The sequence below is a fragment of the Dendropsophus ebraccatus genome, chromosome 7 (genome assembly GCF_027789765.1).
Source record: "Dendropsophus ebraccatus isolate aDenEbr1 chromosome 7, aDenEbr1.pat, whole genome shotgun sequence".
In the NCBI taxonomy this organism is placed as follows: domain Eukaryota; kingdom Metazoa; phylum Chordata; class Amphibia; order Anura; family Hylidae; genus Dendropsophus; species Dendropsophus ebraccatus.
Window position 1 is genome coordinate 6789326 of NC_091460.1, and position 18149 is coordinate 6807474.

The window sequence follows — 18149 nt, forward strand, 5'->3', positions numbered from 1 at the left end:
CTTCATCAACTATATACTACAGGTATACAGGAGCCTCCTCAACTGTACACTACAGGTATACAACCCCACCCCAACTTTACACTACAGGTATACAGGACCCCTAAAAACTATACACTTTAGGTATACAGAACCCCTCCAACTATACACTACAGGTACTACAGGTATACACAAATTCCAATGATTAACTCGGATGAAAAAATATCTTTTAGACGATTGTAGTTTCCTATTAAGCACCATTTGCAATGACAATAAACAATGCCCAAGGCCGATCACTGCAGGTGGTGGCATAAATCCGGATTCTGCATGTTTTCCACATGGACAATTGTATGTTGCTGCTCCAGAGTTGTATGAGGTAAAAATCTTTATGTCAATGCACCTGGCAATAACACTGCCAATGTTGTACATAAGCAGGCTGTATATAACATTGCCAATGTTGTATATAACGAGACTCTGTATATAACACTGCCAATGTTGTATATAACCAGGCTGTATATAACACTGCCAATGTTGTATATAACCAGGCTGTATATAACAATGCAAATGTTGTATATAACCAGGCCATATATAACCCTGCCAATGTTGTATATAACCAGGTTGTATACAACACTGCCAATGTTGTATATAACCAGGCTGTATACAACACTGCAAATGTTGTATATAACCAGGCTGTATATAACACTGCCAATGTTGTATATAACCAGGCTCTGTATACAGTCTGATAACATGACATCTCAGTTTGGCTTTTAGGTATTTAGGATGTTTAAAGTTTTTAGTTTATTTCTAATGTGCATAAGATACAATTTACATAAACAGTTCAGAACTGTCAGGTATATAGGGATATATAGGGTTCCTGGCGATTTCCCCATAAACAAAAAAACAAGGGTATAGATTGGCTCACTGAGCACTCTTGGAACAAATCTAATTAACACACTGACACTTTATACCATATATATATATATATATATATATATATATATATATATATATATATATATATATATATATGTACAGCACTGAGTATATACATTATGACGTACAGCACTGAGTATATATATATATATATATATATATATATATATATATATATATATATATATATATATATATAGGTGTACAGCACTGAGTGTATATATATATATATATATATATATATATATATATATATATATATATATATATATATATATATATATACACACACACACACACTCACCGGCCACTTTATTAGGTACACCATGCTAGTAACGGGTTGGACCCCCTTTTGCCTTCAGAACTGCCTCAATTCTTGGTGGCATAGATACAACAAGGTGCTGGAAGCTTCCTCAGAGATTTTGGTCCATATTGACATGATGACATCACACAGTTGCCGCAGATTTGTCGGCTGCACATCCATGATGCCAATCTCCCGTTCCACCACATCCCAAAGATGCTCTATTGGATTGAGATCTGGTGACTGTGGAGGCCATTGGAGTACAGTGACCTCATTGTCATGTTCAAGAAACCAGTCTGAGATGATTCTAGCTTTATGACATGGCGCATTATCCTGCTGAAAGTAGCCATCAGATGTTGGGTCCATTGTGGTCATAAAGGGATGGACATGGTCAGCAACAATACTCAGGTAGGCTGTGGCGTTGCAACCATGCTCAATTGGTACCAAGGGGCCCAAAGAGTGCCAAGAAAATATTCCCCACACCATGACACCACCACCACCAGCCTGAACCGTTGATACAAGGCAGGATGGATCCATGCTTTCATGTTGTTGACGCCAAATTCTGACCCTACCATCCGAATGTCGCAGCAGAAATCGAGACTCATCAGACCAGGCAACGTTTTTCCAATCTTCTACTGTCCAATTTCGATGAGCTTGTGCAAATTGTAGCCTCAGTTTCCTGTTCTTAGCTGAAAGGAGTGGCCCCCGGTGTGGTCTTCTGCTGCTGTAGCCCATCTGCCTCAGAGTTGGAGGTACTGTGCGTTCAGAGATGCTCTTCTGCCTACCTTGGCTGTAACTGTTGGCTATTTGAGTCACTGTTGCCTTTCTATCAGCTGGAACCAGTCTGCCCATTCTCCTCTGACCTCTGGCATCAACAAGGCATTTCCGCCCACAGAACTGCCGCTCACTGGATGGTTTTTCTTTTTCGGACCATTCTCTGTAAACCCTAGAGATGGTTGTGCGTGAAAATCCCAGTAGATCAGCAGTTTCTGAAATACTCAGACCAGCCCTTCTGGCACCAACAACCATGCCACGTTCAAAGGCCTCAAATCACCTTTCTTCCCCATACTGATGCTCGGTTTGAACTGCAGGAGATTGTCTTGACCATGTCTACATGCCTAAATGCACTGAGTTGCCGCCATGTGATTGGCTGATTAGAAAGTAAGTGGTAACGTGCAGTTGGACAGGTGTACCTAATAAAGTGACCGGTGAGTGTATATATATACATATGTATACAGCACTGTATATTATCGGAGTCCAGTGGTGGGCACACCTGGCCACATCCCCCAGGTGACCCTGGCTGTGAGACATGACAGGCGCAGGGATGGGGCGTCTCCTCCAGCAGGAATGTAAATGAAGTGGAGCTAATCAGGTTAGGATGTCATAATTATCAGCTCTTTAAGGAGCCCCCTAATGAGCTGCCGAGCCCCGCTGTGAGGAAAGAGCTGAAGTTTCTTCTTCCATCCAGCGGGAAGCGTCCCGGGGACTTAACTCTTCCAGCGCCGCACACCAGGAGCTGACACCATGAGACGCAGTGATGACATTATGTGTATACAGCGTGTGTAAGCTGTCATAGATACAGGAGAAGGCTAAGCATAGGTGATAAGAAGGGGCAGCTGGCTGCAGGGGGGCGTCACTACAAATGGCTGCAGTCAACACACTGGAAGAAAATACCAGGCTTCTCCAAAAGTAAGGGCCCTATTCCACCGGACAATTATTGTTCAGATTATCGTTAAATCGTTCGAATCTAAACGATAATCGTTCGGTTGAAATGCAGTTAAGGATTAACAACCGAACGAGAAATCGTTGATTGCTTTATAAGACCTGGACCAATTTTTATCGTTGCTCGTTCGAAAAAGGTTCGCAAATCTTTCGCATTGAATAAGACGTCGTTCGGTCGTTCACAATAGATACGAACGCAACAGCGAATTACGATCATATGTAACGATTATCGTTCCATGGAAATGACGTTTTCAGGTCTTTCGCAATAGCGGTCGTTTGAGATCGTTAACGATTATGCAAACGATAATCGTCCGGTGGAATAGGGCCCTAAGACAGGGGCCTGTATTATTCTTTCCTCTAGGGCTTATTTTCGGGGTATTTTAGCAGAAATATGGTAAACCCATACACTGCAGCCCCACTCTATACGGTAGATAGCCGCCATACTGTATGGACCACTGTTGTTGGGCTCCTAAAGTGTACATTCCCCTGTAGTGGTTTCCCCCATACTGTATACCTCCCCCCTCTGAAGGTAGTCCTCATACTGTATACCTCCCCCCCCTGCAGGTAGTCTCCATACTGTATACCTCCCTCCCCCATCCCCCCTCTGTAGTTGTTCCCCCATACTGTATACCCCCTCCCCCCATAGTTCTTTCTTCCACCTATATTTAATACCCCCCCTCCCCCCTTTGTAGTTCCCCCCCATACTTTATACCCCCACCCCCCCTGTAGTTGCCCACGTACCCCCCATCCCCCCATATTCAATGTCCCCTACTTTGCATCTTCTTACCACTCCTGACTCCCCTGCAGCGTGTGTTGAGCAGTTGGGGGCGGAGCATAACAAGTCTGGCCCTGATTGGCTGATGGATGGCCAACCAGTGTCAGGAATCTGGTCACATGACTGCAACAAGGGCTTATATTTGGAGTAGGGCTTATATTTCAAGTCTACTCTAAAAATCCTGAAGTTAGGTCTTATTTTCGGGGAAACACTTTATCGCCTTCCTGGGCTTCAACATAGTCTGCAAATATTCATGAAATCCCGGACGAGCCCCCAATAAAACAGAGAGCTGATAGACAGGAGTGACGCTCGATTCCTCTGAACCAACTACACAATGATGTGTGGCAGATGGCGGACAAACAGGAGCCGACGTGGACAGAATCTGACTGTGTGACACGCCCTATGGAGCGTATATAGGAGGTTAGCATATGTAAGCACCACTGACAAGACGCAACAAGGAGAGGACATTATGCGACCATGCGGGGTGATGCGATGGTGGTCGTGAAGGCCATAATGAGGATGATATAAAATTCCATGATTGACCCTAGTCCTGCACCCTTGCCAGCCACCTCACCTGAAATCGCCTCATGTCCCGCGGATTCCCTGCATTCTTCAGACAGTTCTGGTTGCATTTTAAAAAAAATTTCAAGAAAAACCTATAAAATAAAAAAGACAAAATGAGAGGAGTGAAGGTTTTTAATGTATAACAGGCAAAGAGACTTTAAAGCAGTGAGGGACTGAATAGTCCAAGGCTCAGCAGCTGTCACAGACCGGTTACAGAACCCAGTGATGGCCCCCGGCAGATGGAAAGCGGGAATATTAAAAAATAAAGCCTATCTGCTCAGCTGAGCTACTGGTGCCCATCAAGTGTTGGTCCCTATGAAATGTGGCTTCTTAGATCCATGTTCACACTGGAGCCCAATGTCACCTCCTTCATGAAGAAGTCCATGGAGAAGATTCATTGAAATCTATATTTGGTTGTTTGCACTGACTTCATTGCTGAGGAGAAGGCTACTCTTGGTCCACCCCCATGTACAGTGGTAGTTTTCCTAGGTTTTTAGATCCATATGCCCTCTGGAGCCAAATGATGCTCCCTCCACAATGATATCTATAGAGAAGATTAAAGTGGTTGGGTGCAATGACATCATGAGTCCTACCAGTCCTTTGTCTACCGTACAGGCCACTTATAGTCTATCCCAGATATAGTGTTATGTCTATATCAGGTTTGTAGAGCAACATACACTATGGAGCCCAATGATGTCCCCTTTACGATAGTGTCCTCAGATAAGATTCCATAAAACCACTATTTGGTTGGGTGCAGTGACATCAGAAGCCAAGTCCAAACTCTGAAGTGACGGCTACTCTCATCCCAATCAATATGTAGCATTGTGAGTCTATCAGGTTCTTAGATCCATGTACACATGGGAGCCCAATGATGTCACCTTTACCACAATGTCAATAGATATGATTCATTTAGATCCCATTTTGATTGGGTCAGTGACATCAGTAGCCCCACTAGTCTCATTGCTGAGGTGAAGGATACTTTCATCCCTCCCAAGTAGCGTTGTGAGTTTATGAAGTTCTTAGATCCAGACCGACTGATGCCTCCAACATGAGGAAGATTCTAATTGGGTTGGGTGCAGTAACATCAGTAGCCCCACTAGTCCCATTGCTGAGGAGAAGGCTACTCTTGGTCCACCCCCATGGACAGTGGTTAGTTTATCAGGTTCTTAGATCCAGACCCACTAAGGAAGATTCTCATTGGGCTGGGTGCAGTAACATCGGTAGCCCCACTAGTCCCATTGCTGAGGAGAAGGCTACTCCTCGTCCACCCCCATGGACAGTGGTTAGTTTATCAGGTTCTTAGATCCAGACCCACTGAGGAAGATTCTCACTGGGTTGGGTGCAGGAACATCAGTAGCCCCACTAGTCCCATTGCTGAGGAGAAGGCTACTCTCATCCCACAGAACTGTAGCGTTGTGAGTTTATGAGGTTCTTAGATCCATGTACCCACTGATGCCTCCTCAAGGAGGAAGATACTCATTGGGTTGGGAGCAGGAACATGAGTAACCCCACTAGTCCCTTTGCTGAGGTGAAGGCTACTCTTGATCCACCCCCCTGTACAGTGGTTAGTTTATCAGGTTCTTAGATCCAGACCCACTGAGAAAGATTCTCATTAGGTTGGGTGCAGGAACATCAGTAGCCTCACTAGAGCCATTGCTGAGGTGTACGCTCTTACCCCACCCCTGATATATGATGGTTTTCTTGAGTCCTTTCTTGAGACATCTATAGCAGTTTTAATGGAGTATTCGGCAGGGCAAACGCATGATACAGTCTATGTGACTTGTGTCTGTCTCTTTCATGACAGCCTCATGGTTACAGGAAAGGGCCGGAGCACTTAAGCCTGATCAGAGCCCCACCTCATGCATTATTAATGCCCCCCTCACCCACCCCCACCTCACCTGTCGGTGCTTTCTGCCTCCGCCATTACCCAGATCTATAAAGCCCTCAGTGTGGTCTCATTTATGGCCACAGAGATTGTCGCTCATTTCATTTACGTCGGTAGCATCATCCTAGGGTGGAAGCAGAAACGCTCTGCACTCCTCGCCGCCGCTCAGACATGTCTGCGGTTTCACCTTTTCCCCTTCCAACTCAGTCTGAACTTTATTTCATGTATTTGCAGTGATGCATTGGATCTGTGCAGGAGATGCATGGCCTGCAGCCGGAGATGACACGTCAATCACGGTATAACACTCTCTCGTGATCGCCGCGTCAGTCTCATCATGTGACATGAAATGAGTGTGGCCCTGCAAGTGAACATGGGGCAACCCAACTGTCACATGGTAAGCCATAGCCACCTCCTTACCTCTAGCCTCTAAGCCCTATCACCACCTGCAACCACATTAGGGCCCAGTACATGGAGCCCTTGGCCTTTGACCACCCTGGCTGCATCCAAGGCCAGCTACTGCCACATTGGGCTTATAGACCTCACAGAACAAAGCCAACTTATAAAAAGATAAGGCAAGATGGCAGTGATGGACGACTCCACCCATAGTATCAGCAAATAAATCAGATCTCCGTAGTATGGACTCTCCCTGATGGGCGGCCTCTTTTCACCACAACATGGCGACAGATCAGATACAACACCAACAAAACACAAGATTTCTGTTCCAGACTGTGATTGCTCCTCCCCAAAAGATCAAGGAAATTGTCAGGATTAAAAAACAGTCTATAGACACTCAGGAAGCACTGGACCCCAGACGGTCCATAGACTTGTATTGACATCTTCCACTGGGTAATCCCTAGGGAATTTCATCAATGAGCCAAGTACTTAAGCCTAGCCTTACAGTGACTATTATAATGGAGGAGTCCTGCCCTGTCCCTAGCCTTACAGTGACTATTATAATGGAGGAGTCATGCCCTGTCCCTAGCCTTACAGTGACTATTATAATGGAGGAGTCCTGCCCTGTCCCTAGCCTTACAGTGACTATTATAATGGAGGAGGTCTGCCCTGTCCCTAACCTTACAGTGACTATTATGATGGAGGAGTCCTGCCCTGTCCCTACCCTTACAGTGACTATTATAATGGAGGAGTCCTGCCCTGTCCCTACCCTTACAGTGACTATTATAATGGAGGAGGTCTGCCCTGTCCCTAACCTTACAGTGACTATTATGATGGAGGAGTCCTGCCCTGTCCCTACCCTTACAGTGACTATTATAATGGAGGAGTCCTGCCCTGTCCATACCCTTACAGTGACTATTATAATGGAGGAGGTCTGTCCTGTCCCTAGCCTTACAGTGACTATTATAATAGAGGAGCTCTGCCCTGTCCCTAACCTTACAGTGACTATTATAATGGAGGAGTCCTGCCCTGTCCCTAGCCTTACAGTGACTATTATAATGGAGGAGGTCTGCCCTGTCCCTAACCTTACAGTGACTATTATGATGGAGGAGTCCTGCCCTGTCCCTACCCTTACAGTGACTATTATAATGGAGGAGTCCTGCCCTGTCCCTACCCTTACAGTGACTATTATAATGGAGGAGGTCTGCCCTGTCCCTAACCTTACAGTGACTATTATGATGGAGGAGTCCTGCCCTGTCCCTACCCTTACAGTGACTATTATAATGGAGGAGTCCTGCCCTGTCCCTACCCTTACAGTGACTATTATAATGGAGGAGGTCTGTCCTGTCCCTAGCCTTACAGTGACTATTATAATAGAGGAGCTCTGCCCTGTCCCTAACCTTACAGTGACTATTATAATGGATGAGTCCTGCCCTGTCCCTACCCTTACAGTGACTATTATAATGGAGGAGGTCTGCCCTGTCCCTAACCTTTCAGTGACTATTATGATGGATGCGTCCTGCCCTGTCCCTACCCTTACAGTGACTATTATAATGGAGGAGTCTTGCCCTGTCCCTAACCTTACAGTGACTATTATAATGGAGGAGTTCTGCCCTGTCCCTAGCCTTACAGCAACTATTATAATGGAGGAGTCCTGCCCTGTCCCTACCCTTACAGTGACTATTATAATGGAGGAGTCCTGCCCTGTCCCTACAGTGACTATTATAATGGAGGAGTCCTGCCCTGTCCCTAGCCTTACAGTGACTATTATAATGGAGGAGTCCTGCCCTGTCCCTACCCTTACAGTGACTATTATAATGGAGGAGGTCTGCCCTGTCCCTAACCTTACAGTGACTATTATGATGGATGCGTCCTGCCCTGTCCCTACCCTTACAGTGACTATTATAATGGAGGAGTCTTGCCCTGTCCCTAACCTTACAGTGACTATTATAATGGAGGAGTTCTGCCCTGTCCCTAGCCTTACAGCAACTATTATAATGGAGGAGTCCTGCCCTGTCCCTACCCTTACAGTGACTATTATAATGGAGGAGTCCTGCCCTGTCCCTACAGTGACTATTATAATGGAGGAGTCCTGCCCTGTCCCTAGCCTTACAGTGACTATTATAATGGAGGAGTCCTGCCCTGTCCCTAACCTTACAGTGACTATTATAATGGAGGAGGTCTGTCCTGTCCCTAACCTTACAGTGACTATTATAATAGAGGAGTCCTGCCCTGTCCTAGCCTTACAGTGACTATTATAATGGAGGCGGTCTGCCCTGTCTCTAGCCTTACAGTGACTATTATAATAGAGGAGCTCTGCCCTGTCCCTAACCTTACAGTGACTATTATGATGGAGAAGTCCTGCCCTGTCCCTAGCCTTACAGTGACTATTATAATGGAGGAGTCATGCCCTGTCCCTAGCCTTACAGTGACTATTATAATGGAGGAGGTCTGCCCTGTCCCTAACCTTACAGTGACTATTATAATAGAGGAGTCCTGCCCTGTCCCTAGCCTTACAGTGACTATTATAATAGAGGAGTCCTGCCCTGTCCTAGCCTTACAGTGACTATTATAATGGAGGCGGTCTGCCCTGTCTCTAGCCTTACAGTGACTATTATAATGGAGGAGGTCTGCCTTGTCCCTAACCTTACAGTGACTATTATAATAGAGGAGTCCTGCCCTGTCCCTAGCCTTACAGTGACTATTATAATGGAGGAGTCCCATCTTGAAACTAAATAATACAGATCTGTTGTATAGTTTTACACTTTCTTTAGTCAGTGACATTACTGTGATACCAGGAGGGTGAGGGGCCAGTCCTGTGATACCAGGAGGGTGAGGGGCCATTCCTGTGATACCAGGAGGGTGAGGGGCCATTCCTGTGATACCAGGAGGGTGAGGGGCCATTCCTGTGATACCAGGAGGGTGAGGGGCCATTCCTGTGATACCAGGAGGGTGAGGGGCCATTCCTGTGATACCAGGAGGGTGAGGGGCCATTCCTGTGATACCAGGAGGGTGAGGGGCCAGTCCTGTGATACCAGGAAGGTGAGGGGCCAGTCCTGTGATACCAGGAAGGTGAGGGGCCAGTCCTGTGATACCAGGAGGGTGAGGGGCCAGTCCTGTGATACCAGGAGGGTGAGGGGCCATTCCTGTGATACCAGGAGGGTGAGGGTCCATTCCTGTGATACCAGGAGGGTGAGGGTCCATTCCTGTGATACCAGGAGGGTGAGGGGCCATTCCTGTGATACCAGGAGGTTGAGGGGCCATTCCTGTGATACCAGGAGGGTGAGGGGCCACTCCTGATACCAGGAGGGTGAGGGGCCATTCCTGTGATACCAGGAGGGTGAGGGGTCCATTCCTGTGATACCAGGAGGGTGAGGGGCCATTCCTGTGATACCAGGAGGGTGAGGGGCCATTCCTGTGATACCAGGAGGGTGAGGGGCCATTCCTGTGATACCAGGAGGGTGAGGGGCCATTCCTGTGATACCAGGAGGGTGAGGGGCCACTCCTGATAACAAGAGGGTGAGGGGCCATTCCTGTGATACCAGGAGGGTGAGGGGCCATTCCTGTGATACCAGGAGGGTGAGGGGCCATTCCTGTGATACCAGGAGGGTGAGGGGCCAGTCCTGTGATACCAGGAGGGTGAGAGGCCATTCCTGTGATACCAGGAGGGTGAGGGGCCACTCCTGATAACAGGAGGGTGAGGGGCCATTCCTGTGATACCAGGAGGGTGAGGGGCCATTCCTGTGATACCAGGAGGGTGAGGGGCCATTCCTGTGATACCAGGAGGATGAGGGGCAGTCCTGTGATACCAGGAGGGTGAGGGGCCAGTCCTGTGATACCAGGAGGGTGAGGGGCCATTCCTGTGATACCAGGAGGGTGAGGGGCCACTCCTATGATACCAGGAGGATAGGAGGATGGCGGCACTGGCACAGGATACAGCGCAGAGGAATCAGTGAGCAGACAGAGACGGGAGGCAGACACCGCCATTCCCAGAGGCTTCCAGGAGTCATGAAATATTAATGGTGTGGGAGGCGGCAGTCTGTGCTGGGCATGGCGCTGTGAATTATACATGGGCTGCTGTGTACCCTAGAGGAGAGGCATGTGGGCACACCAGCCAGCTGGCACATACCAGGAGACCAGACACATATTTATACCTTCTAGCTCAGCCCTGCGCCAATATTGATACACAAACAATGCAACCTATATCCCCACCTGTGCGCCATATGTCCCTGCACAGTGCCCGCCAGCTGGAGGCGCCACAATCACTGTGTGGGGGGTATACATATATACCAGGAGATGTCAGCCACAGTGCCCGCCAGCTGGAGGTGCCACAATCACTGTGTAGCGGTATACAGATATATACCAGGAGATGTCAGCCACAGTGCCCACCAGCTGGAGACACCACAATCACTGTGTGGGGGGTATACATATATACCAGGAGATGTCAGCCACAGTGCCCGCCAGCTGGAGGTGCCACAATCACTGTGTGGGGGGTATACATATATACCAGGTGATGTCAGCCACAGTGCCCGCCAGCTGGAGGTGCCACAATCACTGTGTGGGGGGTAAACATATATACCAGGAGATGTCAGCCACAGTGCCCGCCAGCTGGAGGTGCCACAATCACTGTGTGGGGGGTATACATATATACCAGGGAGGTGCCAGCCACAGTGCCCACCAGCTGGAGACACCACAATCACTGTGTGGGGGGTAAACATATATACCAGGAGATGTCAGCCACACTACAGGGACAAAAATCTGTAACAGACTATGGGGGAAAAGTACCAAACGTTGTTATAGTGAGATTCTGTCTGTTGCCCATAGCAACCAACCAAAGCTCTCTATAGGAACCAGTCACATTTTCCATAGCAACCAGTCACAGCTCAGCTTTCACTTTACCAGAGCAATGTGAGGAGTGAAAGCCGAGCTGTGATTGGTTGTTGTTGCTATAGCAACTGTGATTGGTTGCTATGAGAGCTGAGATTGGTTGCTATAGGAGCTGTAATTGGTTTCTATAGGAGCTGTGATTGGTTGCAATACAAGCTGTGATTGGTTGCTATGAGAGCTGTGATTGGTTGCTATAGGAGCTGTGATTGGTTGCTATGAGAGCTGTGGTTGGTTGCAATACAAGCTGTGATTGGTTGCTATAGGAGTTGTGATTCGTTGCTATGAGAGCTGTGATTGATTACTATGAGAGCTGAGATTGGTTACTATAGGAGCTGTTATTAGTTGGTATGAGAGCTGTGATTGGTTGCTATAGGAGCTGTGATTGGCTGCTATGAGAGCTGTGATTGGTTGCTATGAGAGCTGTGATTGGTTGCTATGAGAGCTGTGATTGGTTGCTATGAGAGCTGTGATTGGTTGCTATGAGAGCTGTGATTGGTTGCTATGAGAGCTGTGATTGGTTGCAATACAAGCTGTGATTGGTTGCTATGAGAGCCGTGGTTGGTTGCAATACAAGCTGTGATTGGTTGTGCCCCTTGGTGCTCCAGGTCTACATCTTCAGGATCTCTGCTTGCTGACAGCAGAAGAAAACACGTGAGAGTTTGTTACAATGTATCAGTCGGTAATATACAGTATGCTTATATACAGCTATGTCCTGGTGTATAGTGTTATATACAGCTGTGTCCTGGTATATAGTGTTATATACAGATGTGTCCTGGTGTATAGTGTTATATACAGATGTGTCCTGGTGTATAGTGTTATATACAGATGTGTCCTGGTGTATAGTGTTATATACAGCTGTGTCCTGGTGTATAGTGTTATATACAGCTGTGTCCTGGTGTATAGTGTTATATACAGCTGTGTCCTGGTGTATAGTGTTATATACAGCTGTGTCCTGGTGTATAGTGTTATATACAGCTGTGTCCTGGTGTATAGTGTTATATACAGCTGTGTCCTGGTGTATAGTGTTATATACAGCTGTGTCCTGGTGTATAGTGTTATATACAGCTGTGTCCTGGTGTATAGTGTTATATACAGTGCTGTCCTGGTGTATAGTATTATATACAGCTGTGTCCTGGTGTATAGTGTTATATACAGCTGTGTCCTGGTGTATAGTGTTATATACAGCTGTGTCCTGGTGTATAGTGTTATATACAGCTGTGTCCTGGTGTATAGTGTTATATACAGATGGTCCTGGTGTATAGTGTTATATACAGATGTGTCCTGGTGTATAGTGTTATATATAGTGCTGTCCTGGTGTATAGTGTTATATATAGTGCTGTCCTGGTGTATAGTGATATACACTGATGCGTCCTGGTGTATAGTGTTATATACAGCTGTGTCCTGGTGTATAGTGTTATATATAGTGCTGTCCTGGTGTATAGTGATATACACTGATGCGTCCTGGTGTATAGTGTTATATACAGATGTGTCCTGGTGTATAGTGTTATATACAGTGCTGTCCTGCTGTATAGTGTTATATACAGCTGCGTCCTGGTGTATAGTGTTATATACAGCTGTGTCCTGGTGTATAGTGTTTTATACAGCTGTGTCCTGGTGTATAGTGTTATATACAGATGTGTCCTGGTGTATAGTGTTATATACAGATGTGTCCTGGTGTATAGTGTTATATACAGATGTGTCCTGGTGTATAGTGTTATATACAGTGCTGTCCTGGTGTATAGTGTTATATACAGTGCTGTCCTGGTGTATAGTGTTATATACAGTGCTTTCCTGGTGTATAGTGTTATATACAGCTGTGTCCTGGTGTATAGGGTTATATACAGATGTGTCCTGGTGTATAGTGTTATATACAGATGTGTCCTGGTATATAGTGTTATATATAGTGCTGTCCTGGTGTATAGTGTTATATACAGATGTGTCCTGGTGTATAGTGTTATATACAGCTGTGTCCTGGTGTATAGTGTTATATACAGCTGTGTCCTGGTGTATAGTGTTATATACAGCTGTGTCCTGGTGTATAGTGTTATATACAGATGTGTCCTGGTGTATAGTGTTATATACAGATGTGTCCTGGTGTATAGTGTTATATACAGATGTGTCCTGGTGTATAGTGTTATATACAGCTATGTCCTGGTGTATAGTGTTATATACAGCTGTGTCCTGGTGTATAGTGTTATATACAGATGTGTCCTGGTGTATAGTGTTATATACAGCTGTGTCCTGGTGTATAGTGTTATATACAGCTGTGTCCTGGTGTATAGTGTTATATACAGCTGTGTCCTGGTGTATAGTGTTATATACAGCTGTGTCCTGGTGTATAGTGTTATATACAGCTGTGTCCTGGTGTATAGTGTTATATACAGTGCTGTCCTGGTGTATAGTGTTATATACAGTGCTGTCCTGGTGTATAGTGTTATATACAGATGTGTCCTGGTGTATAGTGTTATATACAGATGTGTCCTGGTGTATAGTGTTATATACAGATGTGTCCTGGCGTATAGTGTTATATACAGATGTGTCCTGGTGTATAGTGTTATATACAGATGTGTCCTGGTGTATAGTGTTATATACAGCTGTGTCCTGGTGTATAGTGTTATATACAGTGCTGTCCTGGTGTATAGTGTTATATACAGATGTGTCCTGGTGTATAGTGTTATATACAGATGTGTCCTGGTGTATAGTGTTATATACGATGCTGTGTGATGCTTGGTCACCAGCGGCCTCCATACTCGCAGCCTCACAGGGTGACTGTCGGAGGCTCGGGGCATCTTCGTCCCATAGACCCAGGTGGGGGGTTGGGGGGTGGAGGAAGCTGAATGAGGGATATTTTTATCCTCCACGCCATTCCCCGACACCTCTTCCTATTACGCCACCACCGCCGCCATGTACTGAGGAGACTGCAGTGAACCCCGCGCTGGGGGCGCCAGGTGATGCCATTCCCCTCACCACCGCCAGCGCCGAGACTCCAGCGAGCGGCCAATCAAACTCCCTGCCACTTTTTCACCTACTTAAGCAGCAGCCGTGCATATGGTCTGCCAGTTAAAAATAAAGACAATACGCATAAATTAGCATACATAATCCCCCACTCTGCCCATTTAATATGCAAATTCCCGGAGACGTGGCAGAACACCTTCTGTTCAGAGCGAATAAATTTGAATTTGCAATTAGAATAATCTTGTATAATTAATGAAAAGCGTCAATTTTGGCTCATAAGTAATTTGATTAACATGTTGATAGGGCACTTATCAGGCTCTCTAAACCACTGGGGCTGGGCTGCACAAGAGGGGCTCTGAGGAGGCAGACAGAGGAGGCCCCGAGACCACCCGAGTCTACAGGAACCACCGCAATCTACTGATACGGCTCTCTACACCAATGGGGCTGGGCTAAAGAAGAGAAGCTAAGAGGAGGTACACAGAGGAGGCCCCGAGACCACCCGAGTCTACAGAAACCAACCGCAATCTACTGATACGGCTCTCTACACCAATGGGGCTGGGCTAAAGAAGAGAAGCTAAGAGGAGGTACACAGAGGAGGCCCCGAGACCACCCGAGTCTACAGGAACCACCGCAATCTACTGATACGGCTCTCTACACCACTGGGGCTGGGCTAAAGAAGAGGGGCTCAGAGGAGGCAGACAGAGGAGGCCCCGAGACCACCCGAGTCTACAGGAACCACCGCAATCTACTGATACAGCTCTCTACACCAATGAGGCTGGGCTAAAGAAGAGAAGCAGAGAGGAGGTACACAGAGGAGGCCCTGAGACTAACCGAGTCTACAGGAACCACCTCAATGTACTGATACGACGCTCTACACCACTGGGGCTGGGCTAAAGAAGAGGGGCTCAAAGGAGGCAGACAGAGGAGGCCCCGAGACCACCCGAATCTACAGGAACCACTGCTATCTACTGATACGGCTCTCTACACCACTGGGGCTGGGCTAAAGAAGAGAAGCTAAGAGGAGGTACACAGAGGAGGCCCTGAGACCACCCGAGTCTACAGGAACCACCGCAATGTACTGATACAGCTCTCTACACCAATGGGGCTGGGCTAAAGAAGAGAAGCAGAGAGGAGGTACACAGAGGAGGCCCTGAGACCAACAGAGTCTACAGGAACCACCGCAATGTACTGATACAGCTCTCTACACCAATGCAGCTGGGCTAAAGAAGAGAAGCAGAGAGGAGGTACACAGAGACTAACCGAGTCTACAGGAACCACCGCAAAGTACTGATATGGCTCGCTAAACCACCGTGGCTGGGCTAAAGAAGAGGGGTTCAGAGGAGGCCCTAAAACCAAGCAAGTCTACAGGAACCACCGCAATCTACGGATACGGCTCTCTACACCAATGGGGCTGGGCTAAAGAAGAGAAGCCAAAAGGAGGTACACAGAGGAGGCCCCAAGACCACCCGAGTCTACAGAAACCACAATGTACTCAATGTACTGATTCGACTCTCTAAACCACTGAAGCTGGGGTAGAGGGCTCAGAGAAGGCCGGCAGAGGAGGCCCCGAAACCACCAGTCTGGAGGGCTGGAGAAGAGAATCCAAGAAGAGGCAAAAAGAAGAAGCCCTGAGACCACAGGGACCACCTCAATGTACTGATAAAGCTCTCTTAACCACCAGGGCTGAGCTGAAGAAGAGGGCCTCACAGGAGGCAGGCAGAGGAGGCCCCGAGACCACCCGAACTTACAGGAGCCACCACAATTACTTATCTGGCTCTCTCAACTACAGGGCGAAGAGGGGTTTTCAGAAGTCAAACAAAGGAGGCTTAGGACTACCAAAGTCTATGTACACTGGGGCTGTAGAAGAAGGACTCACATTAGACATACAGACGCTTACAACCAGCTGAGTCAATGGGAACCATGGCAATTTACAATAATATGCTCTGTATGCCCAATCACCTATGGGGTCATCACTGTCTCCTATGGGATGGGGGTGTCATCCCTGTCTCCTATGGGATGGGGGGGGGGCTCATCACTGTCTCCTATGGGATGGGGGGTCATCACTGTCTCCTATAGGATGGGGGCCATTACTGTCTCCTATGGGATGGGGGGTCATCACTGTCTCCTATAGGATGGGGGTCATTACTGTCTCCTATGGGATGGGGGGGTCATCACTGTCTCCTATGGGATGGGGGGGGGGCTCATCACTGTCTCCTATGGGATGGGGGGTCATCACTGTCTCCTATAGGATGGGGGTCATTACTGTCTCCTATGGGATGGGGGGGTCATCACTGTCTCCTATGGGATGGGGGGGGGCTCATCACTGTCTCCTATGGGATGGGGGGTCATCACTGTCTCCTATAGGATGGGGGGTCATCACTGTCTCCTATAGGATGGGGGTCATTACTGTCTCCTATGGGATGGGGGGTCATCACTGTCTCCTATAGGATGGGGGTCATTACTGTCTCCTATGGGATGGGGGGGTCATCACAGTCTCCTATGGGATGGTGGGGGTCATCACAGTCTCCTATGGGATGGGGGATCATCACAGTCTCCTATGGGATGGGGGGGGTCATCACAGTCTCCTATGGGATGGGGGATCATCACAGTCTCCTATGGGATGGGGGGGGGGGTCATCACAGTCTCCTATGGGATGGGGGGTCATCACAGTCTCCTATGGGATGGGGGATCATCACAGTCTCCTATGGGATGGGGGATCATCACAGTCTCCTATGGGATGGGGGATCATCACAGTCTCCTATGGGATGGGGTTCATCACAGTCTCCTATGGGATGGGGGATCATCACTGTCTCCTATGGGATGGGGGGCTCATCACTGTCTCCTATGGGATGGGGGGCTCATCACTGTCTCTTATGGGATGAGGGGGTCATCACTGTCTCCTATGGGATGGGGGGGGTCATCACTGTCTCCTATGGGATGGGGTTCATCACTGTCTCCTATGGGATGGGGGGCTCATCACTGTCTCTTATGGGATGAGGGGGTCATCACTGTCTCCTATGGGATGGGGGGAGGTCATCACTGTCTCCTATAGGATTGGGGGGGGTCATCACTGTCTCCTATAGGATGGGGGGGTCATCACTGTCTCCTATGGGATGGGGGTGATCACGGTCTCCTATGGGATGGGGGGCTCATCACTGTCTCTTATGGGATGGGGGGGTCATCACTGTCTCTTATGGGATGGGGGGCTCATCACTGTCTCTTATGGGATGGGGGGGTCATCACTGTCTCCCATGGGATGGGGGGGGGGTCATCACTGTCTCCTGTAGGATGGGGGTTATCACTGTCTCCTATGGGATGGGGGTTATCACTGTCTCCTATGGGATGGGGGTCATCACTGTCTCCTATGGGATGGGGGTCATCACTGTCTCCTATGGGATGGGGGTCATCACTGTCTCCTATGGGATGGGGGTCATCACTGTCTCCTATGGGATGGGGGTCATCACTGTCTCCTATGGGATGGGGGTCATCACTGTCTCCTATGGGATGGGGGTCATCACTGTCTCCTATGGGATGGGGGGGTCATCGCTGTCTCCTATGGGATGGGGGATCATCACAGTCTCCTATGGGATGGGGGGGTCATCGCTGTCTCCTATGGGATGGGGGTCACCTCTGCAATATGAGGGCAGTAGAAACTAACATGATGGAGTACACTGACCATTGAGAGCATTATGAGAGGAATACGCGTATATGATTCCACACTATAATGTATGGTGTGTAAGTGTGTAATATGGCACTAC

General features: G+C 47.8%; 1 protein-coding gene across 2 annotated transcripts in view; it reads right to left on the reverse strand.

Annotated features, from left to right (window-relative positions):
* LOC138796642 (transcription factor COE3-like) overlaps positions 1–18149 on the reverse strand; it is an 89186-nt gene that overhangs the window by 24266 nt on the left and 46771 nt on the right. For both annotated transcript variants that reach the window (XM_069976267.1, XM_069976266.1), the window contains exon 7: positions 4282–4363. In XM_069976267.1, coding sequence (XP_069832368.1) covers positions 4282–4363 — 82 coding nt within the window. The remainder of the gene's footprint in view (positions 1–4281; positions 4364–18149) is intronic.